The sequence below is a fragment of the Doryrhamphus excisus genome, linkage group LG1, assembly GCF_037039965.1.
Source record: "Doryrhamphus excisus strain RoL-2023G ecotype Guam linkage group LG1, RoL_Dexc_Guam_v1.1, whole genome shotgun sequence".
Taxonomy (NCBI): Eukaryota; Metazoa; Chordata; class Actinopteri; order Syngnathiformes; family Syngnathidae; genus Doryrhamphus; species Doryrhamphus excisus.
In genome coordinates, this window is record NC_136357.1 from 13,463,896 (window position 1) to 13,476,917 (window position 13,022).

The 13,022-nt window shown below is 43.0% G+C and overlaps 1 protein-coding gene across 1 annotated transcript; it reads left to right on the forward strand.

Annotated features, from left to right (window-relative positions):
* Positions 1 to 4,256: 4,256 nt before the first annotated feature.
* On the forward strand, positions 4,257 to 12,788 carry LOC131130780 (ceramide kinase-like). Its single transcript, XM_058074759.2, has 13 exons — positions 4,257 to 4,569; positions 5,977 to 6,093; positions 6,644 to 6,766; positions 6,835 to 6,960; positions 7,044 to 7,110; positions 7,185 to 7,330; positions 8,772 to 8,846; positions 9,503 to 9,655; positions 9,724 to 9,829; positions 10,161 to 10,240; positions 10,450 to 10,655; positions 10,732 to 10,952; positions 11,031 to 12,788. The coding sequence occupies exons 1-13, from the start codon at positions 4,425 to 4,427 to the stop codon at positions 11,116 to 11,118; spliced, it is 1,653 nt and encodes a 550-aa protein (XP_057930742.2). The 5' UTR covers positions 4,257 to 4,424; the 3' UTR covers positions 11,119 to 12,788.
* The last annotated feature ends 234 nt before the right edge of the window (positions 12,789 to 13,022 follow it).

Here is a 13,022-nt window from a genome sequence, read left to right on the forward strand (position 1 = left end):
CCAAACTGAACATCGAGGTGCAATCGGGTGGACAGGATGCTGGATGACTCCTTTCCGGCCGCCTGTTCATCCGAGGAGTGGTAAACAATAGTGCAATGAGAACTGGGCCGCGATAAGGATTTGATTCATCCGTTGTACTTATCGCCTGCTCCTCAGAATTACCCGCAGACACAGCAAAGTTTCTGCGCCTCGCAGGCTATTTATTTACCTGAGCAGTTCTCAAGCTAACACGATGATGATGATGATGATGCTATCGGCTCTCGCTGAGCTGATGGAACAGCTCTCAGTATGACGCTGTACACTTGAACAAGAACACCACAAATGTTCCGTATTGAATAATACAACACTTCCTGCAGCGTTATCTTCACGTCACAAGTACTTCAATAACTACGAGTCATTATGGAGTATAAGACAACAAAATGTCAGGAGAATGTCCATCAAAATATCCAGATATTATGTTGGCCTTTTGCCAAAGCTCACTTCTGGTCATGTGATAACAACAGGGTGGCAGTGGGTCGGTGATGTCATCATAATATACACTTTCAGGGTACCCAGAGTGCCATTTCCGTGTGGATGAGAAGCTGAAACTATAAAATACTTTGCCGTTTTGACCTGGAAAAAAAAGATAAGAATAATAATATAATACCTACCTGCCCACACGCACAACCAAAACTTTAAATTATTGTTATTTATTCTAAATTATTTAAATTACTTGTACAAATTACTGTTTACGCTGTACATTGTTGTTCATATTTGATGTAATCTATTTATTCTCCACATTATTATTTATTATTTATTGTTACACGGGAGCCAGGCAACAACATTTCGTTGGCAATTTCACTGCTGTGTTATTGTGCAATGACAATGAAGAAAGTCTATGTCTATGTCTATAATACATTTTATTTGTATAGCGCCTTTCAAAATACTCAAAGACACTTTACAGAAGAATGGAGTTGAATAAAAGCAAGTAAACAGAGTAGAAGACACACCAAAATACAACATTCATTTGTTAATACACAGTTAAAACATGAGAAAAAGCGGGGCGGGGCAGATGCCTGCTGACACCTGGGACCCCTTTTAGAAGAAGACCTCAGACCATGGCTTTCTGTCTTCAACTCTCTTTGTACTCCCAGTCAATATTTCATCAAGTACTGAGTGCTTTACAGTTGCAGTATGGCAGGAAGTGAAATGAGGAGGAGGAGGAGGCCCAGGTGCGTAAAGAAGGAGGGTATGAAGTGTCAAGCCTTTGATGTGTGAGGATGTTTAGTAGTGTTTAAAGTCACATGACTTATTGATGGGCTGCAAGGCACGGCAGGGCAGGGCAGGGCTTCATCACCTCCTGCTGGCTGACATCAATTGTGAACGTAAACCTGGTTTATAGATGGCTGCTGGTTGTTGAGCACTGACATGCCTATCAGGGACAAGTTGTCTATTTATTCTACTAGGTTGCATCACATGGGCCTCTGCTTTTGAAGAGAATTCATTCATTCATTCATTCATTTTCTACCGCTTATCCTCACGAGGGTCATGGGGGTGCTGGAGCCTATCCCAGCTGTCTTTGAGCGAGAGGCGGTGTACACCCTGGACTGGTGGCCAGCCAATCACAGGGCACATATAGACAAACAACCATTCACACTCACATTCATACCTATGGACAATTTGGAGTCGCCAAATAACCTAGCATGTTTTTGGAATGTGGGAGGAAACCGGAGTACCCGAAGAAAACCCACGCATGCACGGGGAGAACATACAAACTCCACACAGAGATGACCGAGGGTGGAATTGAACCCTGGTCTCTTAGCTGTGAGGTCTGCGCACTAACCACTCGACCGCCGTGCAGTCTTTTGAAGAGAATATTAGTTGAAAATTCTATTGACTGACCTTCTTGATGTGCTGCAATAAAGTCTGACTTCAAGTTCCTCAGGTGAACGAGGCACAACTGGAGATGAAGGCAGAGACCACCAAAGTCGTCTTGCTGCTCAGGTGAGTCTGTTCCAATTGAGGAATAAACAACATTAAAATAATCATCATGTATATGACTAGCAAAGCTCTTTACTACCACTTCCTTTACTGTTAGCATTAACATTAGCATTAGCAGAGTCCTGAACTTAAGGTGGAGCCTCCACCTCAAGTTTCAGTCAGCAGAGGCCTCAAGGCCAACATGCAACATGTAGCCTTCCTGTTATTGTTCTTCAGTGGGATCACCAAGTTTGTTAGCTGATAGTGCTGAAGCTAGCCAGGAAACCTCCTCATTAATAAATTGAAAACGTGTTAATATTTGACCAACAGAGGCAGTGAGTGTGCGTCTGTGTTGGCGCACATTTGTGCCTTTAAACATTTAAAGGGAGCTTCAACATGAAAAACCTTTTTATGGTTTCTTACCCCCCTCCCCCCCAATTGTCCTGGAATATTTGCAGCTTCTTGTCGTCTTTAATTTACTTCTTTATGCTCAGTCTCAGTGAAACATCCTCCATGTTCGTGTTCTTTTTTGCAGATTTTCTTGAGATGAGTTGTAATGAGGCGGCATGTCGGTCTAGTGGTTAGTGCGCAGACCTCACAGCTAGGAGACCAGGGTTCAATTCCACCCTCGGCCATCTCTGTGTGAAGTTTGCATGTTCTCCCCGTGCATGCGTGGGTTCTCTCCGGGTACTCCGGTTTCCTCCCACATTCCAAAAACATGCTAGGTTAATTGGTGACTCCAAATTGTCCATAGGTATGAATGTGAGTGTGAATGGTTGTTTGTCTATATTGGCCCTGTGATTGATTGGCGACCAGTCCAGGGTGTACCCCGCCTCTCGGGGTACACCCTGGGAAAGGCTCCAGCACCCCCCGCAACCCTCGTGAGGAAAAAGCGGTAGAAAATGAATGAATGAATGAGTTGTAATGACCGAATTGGCAATACAATATGCTGTCATGTGACCTAGTTTGATGGCTGCGAAGTGTTTTCACCCATTCTTACCATGATGAGATACCACTCACCTTATTGTCAATCAATACACAGCTGAACATCTCCCTTCTTCTAACTCTTTAGGGGAAGTAGTAATTCCATAAGCCTATGATGGTTTTTCGATGTTTAAATCCCAGCCCAACAGTTAAGAAACACTGCATGATTTCATTTTTTGTTTACTTTTTGGTCAAATTAAAATAAAAGCAAAAAAAAAACCACAAACGTGAAAGTTACCTTTGACTTATAGACTGTCAGCTCTTTGGGTGTGTTGACCTCCAAAGGCGTCAAACAGCTGCTGTGCTGCTTCGCCGTCGTCCATTTTATGTGACATTGTGTGTGTGTGGACACAGCTGGACAGACAAACTGTCACAATGCATCTCCCAGGATCCTGAAAAAAAACCCTCTCACCGTCGCCAACACATGACCAATCGGCAACATCCATCACAAACTGAAATGAGCGTCCCACTGGTGTTGTCCATCTTTGCCCGTCATGTTTCTCTGCAGAGGAGGCAGCTGCTTGGTTGACCTCAAAAGTCAAGCAATATCAAGACCACACAGTAGAAAGTGAAATAGTTAAAAGATACTTTTTCAGTAACTTATTGAATACTACATTTTTTGAGTACTACTACAGCAGTTACGTAATTTGTTGAATACTACTACACTTGCTGAGTAACTTGTTAAATAAATTTTCAAATACAAACTACCTCCTGACAATCAATTCATTCATATTCTGTGTTGTGCAATCTAATCAGAGGAAGGCAGTGTTATAGTTCATGGTCCTAATGAACTAGTTAAAAGTTCAGTTCACACAGTATAAATATGAATAGTTCACGTTCATAGTTCACTATTTCAATTTTGAACTAGTTCAAAGTTCATTTCATTTCAATGTTTTTGTGGTGAAAAGAGAAAATGAAAGACTGACCTTGTTTTTTTTAAAAACTATGACATCTATCACCACTTAAAACCGTTCACTGTTTACAAATATGTATTATCTTAATATGGAATTTTACAACAATTTTAAGCATAACGGCACTTGTTGAGTATTTTTTTGTTAAATACTTAAACGACACTTGCTAAGTAACTTAAATACTTAATCTTAGAGCAATAGCACCCCCTTCTGCTTCAAAAGATATTGCAGCCTTAAAACACTCACATAATATTTTAGCTTTTAGCCTCTGCGCCTCCTTTTTTGAACGTTCTTCAAATTAATGAATCTCAGTATCTACTAAGAACATGAAATTGTTTCTTTTTAAAATTACATTTTTTTCCGGCAGCAACTAAATGCACCCTTAGGCCACTCCCACTTCCGGTGACTAACCGCTATGTCTTAGAAAAAAAAACACAATCCGCTACACAGTGCAACTCGAGACAAATTCCGGACTTCGAGGGGGTTTTGCGTCTTTGTCCTGTCGTGGGGCTCGCGGAGACATGGCCGAGCGCAGGTAACCTTCCCCGGTAGCCGGACCCGAAGGACGGAATGGAGCAGATGGAGAGGCCGGTGAGGCTGCTGCTCTTGTCCGATCTGCGCGTCCGAAACGTCGCACACGAAGTGAGCCTTTGCCGCTCTCTGCTCACCTGGAAGAGGCAGGCCTCCAGCCCGGTGTACCACCCGTTCAGACCCAGTAAGACCCAAACCTTGTGGACACTGTCGTTCTTTGTCTCTCCGTGCTTGTCACAAGGATAAAGGAAGGGCATTTTGGTCTTTTGAAGGTCATGTAGGATGCATTAATGAAACATTTGAAGACACTTAATTCATAGTTGGGCAACACAACTAAAACATCTGACATATAATATACTATTTAATAAACATCCGCTTACGTAACTAGCAACATCCGGTGGGCTCTGACATCGACATCAGCTATTTTTCATTAAAATGGGCAATAAACATAATATATGTATGTAACAGAGCTAACATAGCTAAATATTGTTTGTTTGTTTATGTTTTGTTACAATGTTTGACAATAACGAAAACAATGCAGAATTCAATACATTAGTTCTACAACCACAAAGGGCCATTTGAGGTTAAAACTTGTACCTAAGTTAACAAAAAGTTGTGTTGTGTGGTTAATCATTCTAGATTGAAGACACATGTAATCTTCTTGTGACATGTTGACATGGAAGTGTGTCAGGGATTTCAAAATAAAGGCTTGGAAGATAATTGAGCTTGAAACATGTAGGCTCTGGTCATTGTTTCAACTGCCCTCAGTCCAGCTGTGTATCACATTACGTCACCATGGTTGCAGACCAGAAGAAACCGAACATGTTAATGAATCTTTAATGTGTTGCCTTCTTCTTAGCTACTGATTGAACTCTTGAGTTACATTCCATGGTGCCTGTTGCGTGTGTATGGTGGCGTATGCCCTGCAGGGTTTTATGTTCCTTGGTTCTGTCATGGCCCAGAACAAGGTAGGAGATCTTCTGCTGGGCCTCCTGTCGCCTGCAGACCAAATCATGTGTACAATGTTTTTTCTCTGGGTTGTGTTCCAAATGAGTCCTATCAAAAATAAATACAAATAGGGTACTTCACATCTGAAATACCTCAACAAGCTGTTGTTGTGTTGTGTATATTGATTTGTTGTATCTTCTAATACGACAACAACACGCGCCGATGTGTCCCCAAAAGTCTCAACAGGACTTTTTGGAATTCTTATCAAGTGACATCCAGCCGTGTGTGCGCGCGCATTGTCTTCCCTGTGTTAGTGTGTAGTTATGATTATGTAACAGTTGATGGCGTGTGCTGACTTTTTAAATGGAAACTGAGGAAGTTGTTTTTTCTGAGTCGATTTGAGGAAAACGACAATCCATTCATTCATTTTCTGTGTTGTGCAATCTAATCAGAGGAATCGAATCAAGTTAACATAATCACTGCATTAAATATATTATATATACAGCTTAGTACACGGCATTACAATATAATTCAATAGATTTGTGAATGTGGAATCAACGTGCTGTGTATTGCTGCGTTCATGTACCACTTCAATGTTGGATTTTAAAATGCGATGTGATTGTGTGCCTGTGTGTGTGAGCAGGTGTGTGTCACAGCGTGCGTGTATCAGAGATTATCAGCATTCGAGAAGAAGTGGAGGAGAGCAGCAAAGAAGATGGCAGCTGGAAGAAGATGAAAGACTGCAGGCGGTCTTTCACAGGTGATACACAAATACACGAATGGAAATACAATGTGCAAATACATCAATACACAGGAATAACACCTTGTAGATAGGAATAAAGACAACTTTTCTTCATATTGACCACATTGAAAATGAATGTAAATGTTCCAAATAACAACACTTTTGAATTAACCATAAATTGTGTCCTATAGTCACTGGGTGTTTCTCATTAGCACTGTGTCAAAAAACATTGACGTTAACAACAGTTGCGACTTTAGATCGATATGAAGTATTTGAAGTGGTCAGTATCTGGCATTGTTGTTTACAGTCATCAGTGATATTAATGCTGGTTCAGCAGTTTGCTTCTTACACTATTACAACATTGGTTCTGTTGCTGCTGTGTTTTGCAATATATAAAATGTGTTCATAAATGAACATGTGGTCAAAGACGGCTAACTTCAAAATACTTTAAGATTGAGTTTTCACAGTAAGGAAATAACATCTGTCCAATTACTACCTCCTGTAGTTAAATAAACACAGCAGTTAATGTATGTTATCATTTTAACATTGTTATTGTGTTGTGTTGCAGTGTTTTACGTGGAGAGGTGTCGGCAGCACCGCTGGCGGTGTGCCGAGGTCACCTTCACGTGTCCAGAGGTGGCGCTGTGTCATCACTGGGTCAGCGTCATCAGAGAGCAGCTAACAGCTATCAGTACGACAACACAGTGTCATTTATGTGTCAGGTAGGATGTGTGTAACGTTACGTTGTGTTGCTCGCAGCCAGCAGACCCAAACACCTGCTGGTCTACATCAACCCATACGGGGGTAAGCGTCAGGCAAAGCGCATCTACCAGCAGAAGGTCGCCCCCTTGTTTGCACTCGCCAACATCAGCGTGCACGTCATCGGTCTGTCAACACGCTTCTTTTCTTTTAGCTGTTTTTGGTGCTTGCAACATGAACATACAGTATGTGTTCCTCTGTTACCATAGTGACAGAGTATGCCAACCACGCTAGAGACCACCTGAGGGAAGTGGCAGAGCTCAACAAGTTTGATGGGTGAGTACAGGCAGGATGGAACATGGGTGGGGCGAGCGTCAGAGCCCTAACATTTATTTCTTACCCGCCCTCAGTGTGGTGTGCGTTGGCGGCGATGGCATGTTCAGCGAGATTGTGCACGGCTTGGTCTCCCGCACGCAGAATGATGGCGGCATCGACGTGAACTGTCCAGATGAAACACTCATCAGCTGCTCACTGCGCATCGGAATCATCCCTGCAGGTCAGAACATGGTCTTGGTGGACTAGTCATTTTAACATAACTTTAAAAATCCAGATTACTTTTCACTGTTCACAGTCTACTTGCATGGATATGTTTATGTTTTAATTTATTTTAAACATGCATACAGGTTACATGGGGACACAGTGTTCCCTCGCGATATCACGGTTCACCTTTCGTGGATTGACTGTTTGAAAGATTTTTTCAAGTGCAATTTTGCGTATGAACGTGCATTGTGTTCTACAGATTTGTGGTGCATTATATCCATGTTCTGCTGTGGTCTGTTATTGTATTGCTATTGTACTATTGTTATTGTACTGCTAAGAGTAGAGGGTGTTGTATACACTCATGTTGAAGACGTGCAGCTCCACTTGTGTCAGTATGTGTTTACGTTCCTGATCGGCCATATTACGCAGTAGCTCTATATTATATACAGAGCCACGATAGAGTTGTGGCTATAGGAGGACGGCGACAAGAGGACCAAAACGCTACATTCAAATGGCACCAGGACAAGGCACTCAGAGGAGTGAATATGTTTGATATGTTTGAGTCACTTAATAATTTTTGATTGATCATCAGTCCGTTTTCTATGCCGTTTATCCTCACTGTTGTCGCGGGTATGCTGGAACCGGACTTACATTCATACTTATGGACAGTTTGGACTTAACCTAACCTAACATGCATGTTTTTGGAGGACACTGGAGTACCCGAAGAAAACCCACAAATATGCAAGCTCCACACAGAGATGCCTAAGCAGAGAATCAAACACAGCTCTTCCTGATCTTGTGACTGTGTGGCCTACGTGCTAAACACTCAACTACAGTGCGGCCCCTAGATACAATAACAATATTTCTGTCGCATGGTTAATATACTGGTCAGTTATGGAAATGGAAAACTGTTGGCGTTTTTCATTAGGGCTTAAGCATTGAAATAGCTGTGTCCCAATGACCTGCATGGTTAGCTAGCTCATATTAACTTGTTTTCTCACGTTATAATGCATAGAAAAGGGAAAGAAATATGTGTTCATGTTACACATAGGCATTGTGAATGATGGGCAAATTTAAAAAAACTGCAGTTCCCTTTTAAGAACAGTGGGCAAGGCAGCATTGTCATCTTGTAATACCTTGATATTGTCCCGTATTGTCTTGGTATCCTTGCGAAGTGTTCTCTTCATAGATCTCAGAGGAGCCCTTCTTGGGGCTTCTTGAGAGCCCTTCTCTGTGTCTGCAGGCCTCTTAGAGCTTGCCTTTTTTGCGCTACAGTTTTCTGCTGTTGCTCTTTCATCTCCTCCTTCAGGGCGCAAAATAATATCCAAACCTTCTCTGCCTCTGCTTCAAATTGTTGACCAGATTTACATTCTTCAATGAGCCATATAATAGGAAATTCTCATCTCTTCAAATGATGTTTCATTGATGTTTCCATGGTCCTCATTTGTTTGTTTCAGGCTCCACAGACTGCATCTGCTTCGCCACAGTGGGCACCAACGACCCTGTGACCTCTGCATTGCACATCATAGTGGGTCAGTCACATAACTTTGTACTCGATTTGAATAAATATACCGTCATCCCACTCCACTTTGCAGTTTGAACATCACAACATTTTCAAGCATAAAAATGACTAAAGAATTAAAATACAAATAGAGTTTAAGGGATTAATGGATGAACTGTAATGTACTGTAATGTACTGTACACACACAAGCACGACTCTAATGTTTAAAATGTCTTATTTTCTCAGATTATATTTACCAAGTTGTGAATGGTTGTTTGTCTATGTGTGCCCTGTGATTGGCTGGCAACCAGTCCAGGGTGTACCCCGCCTCTAGCCCGAAGACAGCTGGGATAGGCTCCAGCACTCCCCGCGTCCCTTGTGAGGATAAGCGGTAGAAAATGAATGAATGAATGAATATTTACCAAGTTGGGAAGTATGAGTATAAAGGTGACTATAGGGTTGTTATTGTGTGTCTCTATGCTTAGAAAACATATGCTATTAGAAAACATATGTAGAAGGTATTTTCCAACAAAGAAAATATTTCATTTATAAATAAGGAATCCTACTTAGCATAAATTAATTAATCGTGGCCAGTTCTGGAACCAGTTAACTGTGATAAACGAGGGATTAATGTATACATATAGATGGGAAAATGTTTTAATAGTTTCATTCCCATGTTGTACTCAGGTGATTCTCAGCCGATGGATGTATGCTCGGTTCACCACAACAACTCCTTCCTGCGCTACTCCGTCTCTCTGCTGGGATACGGTTTCTACGGCGATGTACTGACAGATAGCGAGAGGAAGCGATGGATGGGCCCGGCCAGATACGACCTTGCAGGTGTGCACATCTGTGAAAAGAAGACTTAATGCACCATCCTGACACTCGAGTCTTTAACACCCCCGCAGGTCTGAAGATGTTCCTGACTCATCATTACTATGAGGGAACAGTTTCTTACCTGCCAGCCAGCGGCATCCTGGGAGCACCCAGGGATGCCTCCAAGTGTCGATCAGGGTGAGCAACAACCACGAGGGTTAAGGTTAGGATTTGGGGTATGGTAAGAGTGACGCCTAGGATTTGAGTCGGGGTTAGGATTTGGATTAGGAATGTGGTTTAGGGGATGTGGTTGGGTTAGGGCTATAGTTAAAGTTAGGATTAGACTAAAATTAGGGTTAGGGTTTGGACTGGTGAAGGTTGGGGAAAAAAGCAAGGGTGTTTGGGTTGGTCTAGGTCTAGTATTGGGGTTAGGTCTAGTATTGGGGTATCTGCTCGGGCTGGGTAAGGTGCTAGAGTTTGGAGTACAGTTGGTCATTTGTGAAATTAATACAAATGTTTTCATGTCCAGCTGTTTAGTCTGTCGGGACAACAGGAAGCTTTTGTCAGAGAGAGCTGAGATGTACGAGACGGATCAGATGTCGGACAGTGGTGAGCTGAACAAATCCAAAATGTAATCCAAAGTACTTGGATAACATACAGTAGTTCTAATCAAACAAAATTAACATGGACGTTTCATCGACTGTCACATTGACACATTGTCATGGATGTACAAAATGCATGTGGTCCACGAATATATCTCTGAGGAACGCCGTGACACACAAGAAGCTGTTGACATCAAATCTGTGATCCTGATGCAGAAAATGACGGCGGCTGGCAGACAATCCGAGGCAAGTTCCTGGCGATAAACGCCGCCAGTATGAGCTGTGCTTGTCCTCGCAGTCCAAAAGGCCTGTCCCCTGCTGCCCACCTGGCCGACGGCACCATGGACCTCATCCTGGTCAGAAAGTGTTCCCGCTTTAACTTCCTCAGACACCTCTTAAGACACACCAGCAAAGATGACCAGGTCAGGAAACCTTGCTTTAGTCCTATTAGTCGTTAATAGCTCACATCCAACATCTCCATGGTGTATCCTCCTGTAGTTTGATCTGTCCTTTGTGGAGGTACACCGGGTCCATCGGTTCCGCTTCACTCCCCGCTACTGCCAAAGCGACTCGGACCTGGAGCTGGACCTGCTGGAGAACGGCAAACACCAAATCTTCAGCCAGATCTGCCGGGATCACCCAGCCTGCGGCTGCTCGCCTGCCTTCAGCAACTGGAACTGTGATGGCGAGATCCTGAGCCACACGGCCATCGATGTCAGGTACCGTGATCCTCTTTCCCGCGTCAAGTCTCAGACCTGGTTAATTTCTGTCTGAACACGTCTCTTGTTCTTTCCCAGAGTGCACTGCCAGCTCATCAAGCTGTTTGCACGCGGTATCGAGGAACCAGCCATGTTTGATGACCTCACTCTTGCCTCTTCCTTGTAGACCTTAGACCGCATGGGACTGGCAACACCTCACTCCATTGTTTTACATTGTGTGGGTCTGGTTGGTTCTGTTTGTTGAGAACCGTATCGATGAGCTCACAAATGTCCAAAAGAGAAACTCAACATGTTACTAGAAAGAACCGCTTGCCCCTCAAAACCAGCTAAGTAAAATTGAGTTTGGATTTGTAAATTAAGTCTAAGTCAAATCTAGTTTTGAATCCTAATATGAGTCAGATTCCAGTGTAAATGACATCTCACAGGAAGTCTGAGTGCAGAGTTGAGGTTGTGTTCATGGTGTTTTCATTCCAGTTCAGATTCTGAAGGCAATGCTGGGTTTTGTCTTGGACTGGTCTAGGCCTGCTGTGCGTTGACTCTGCTCTTAGTCTCTTGTGATCCTCATTAGTCTTATAGGTCAGCATTTCCTTTTTGGGTCTTTGGACTATCTATCATTTATGTCAACATGGCCAGCCACTGCTGTCAATCAAGTCGTTTGAAAAGGTCAAAACTGAACTCCACTTTTGTAGCGTTTGACTTTGGAGGTTCCACTGTAGTCTTTTGACTTTGGCCGCACATCAAAGTCACTCTTAAAACATTTGTATTTATTTCAGTCTGTTACGTTTTTCAGGAACAACAATGTTCATTAGTCCAAGGGTCGTGCATTCCTCAAAAGGTCAAGTCCAAACCGTGTCATGTGACCCGGTGCTGAGTCCACATGTAGCTTTGGAGTCAGCCTATGTCCGTTTCATTCTTGATATGCAAATGAAGTAGAGACTAGCAAAACCAGAACAAATGGAACCATTCGTGATGCCACTCTCTAGTGACGCATGTGGTCATCTACGTGTAGCACAGATGTTTGAATGCGTCGTCATGATGCTTGACAACCAATCTCACAGCCATGCAAGCCTCATCTAACCAGTTAGCACACCGTGTGCTGATGTTTGTGAAGATGTAAATGTAGCATCACCTGAGCTCTTCATGACTTGGCATAGATGAGATGATGTGTTTCTACCGAGTGAGCCTGTTTAAACCTAAATGTTCCTTGTTCTGGGCGGCACGGCAGTCGAGTGGTTACCTCACAGCTAGGAGGACCAGGGTTCAATTCCACCCTTGGTCATCTCTGTGTGGAATTTGCATGTTCTTCCCGTGCATGTGTGGGTTTTTTCCGGGTACTCCGGTTTCCTCCCACATTCCAAAAACATGCTAGGTTAATTGGCGACTCCAAATTGTCCATAGGTATGAATGTGAGTGTGAATGGTTGTTTGTCTATATGTGCCCTGTGATTGACTGGCGACCAGTCCAGGGTGTACCCCGCCTCTCGCCCGAAGACAGCTGGGATAGGCTCCAGCACCCCCGCGAGCCTCGTGAGGAAAAAGCGGTAGAAAATGAATGAATGAATGTTCCTTGTTCTGATCCAAACAAAGCAAAAGACCAAGATGGAGATACTGTATGTACCTTTGCTAGCCTAGATGTTATTTTGCATGTTAGCACAAGCTAATGCAGCGAACCACTAGCGTTCTAGTCACTTAGTTTGTTATGCAACTCAGTTAAATGGTGGACCCCTCCCAGTAGACCTATGCAGCCACCAGTGAACCCCCAACTCTCTGCTGTAGCCTCTTCATGTAGGAATAAAAAAAATGTACCTCTCATCCCAGTGTGCACTTCAATTTTACTTTCAATACATGCACTATATTTTAATATCATTATTACCATTATGGATATGTGAGCTGCTTTAAAAGGGACGTTTTGTACATGCATCATGTTGCGTCACCAGCCTGCTAACGTCCAAGCAAACAGAACCAATATTTGTTCTGATAGAAACACATGAAGGTATATTGGTGTATCAATACTCTGCAATGATGATTTCATTTTGCACAAAGAGCCGGAAGCTAATTAGCACTAGCATTT

Excerpts from the sequence above, each read along its gene's own strand:
- LOC131130780 (XM_058074759.2), top strand. The coding sequence starts at position 4,425 with ATGGAGCAGATGGAGAGGCCGGTGAGGCTGCTGCTCTTGTCCGATCTG. Across the intron at positions 6,094-6,643 it reads CTGCAGGCGGTCTTTCACAG|TGTTTTACGTGGAGAGGTGT; the intron begins GTGATACACAAA and ends GTTGTGTTGCAG. Across the intron at positions 10,953-11,030 it reads CACACGGCCATCGATGTCAG|AGTGCACTGCCAGCTCATCA; the intron begins GTACCGTGATCC and ends GTTCTTTCCCAG.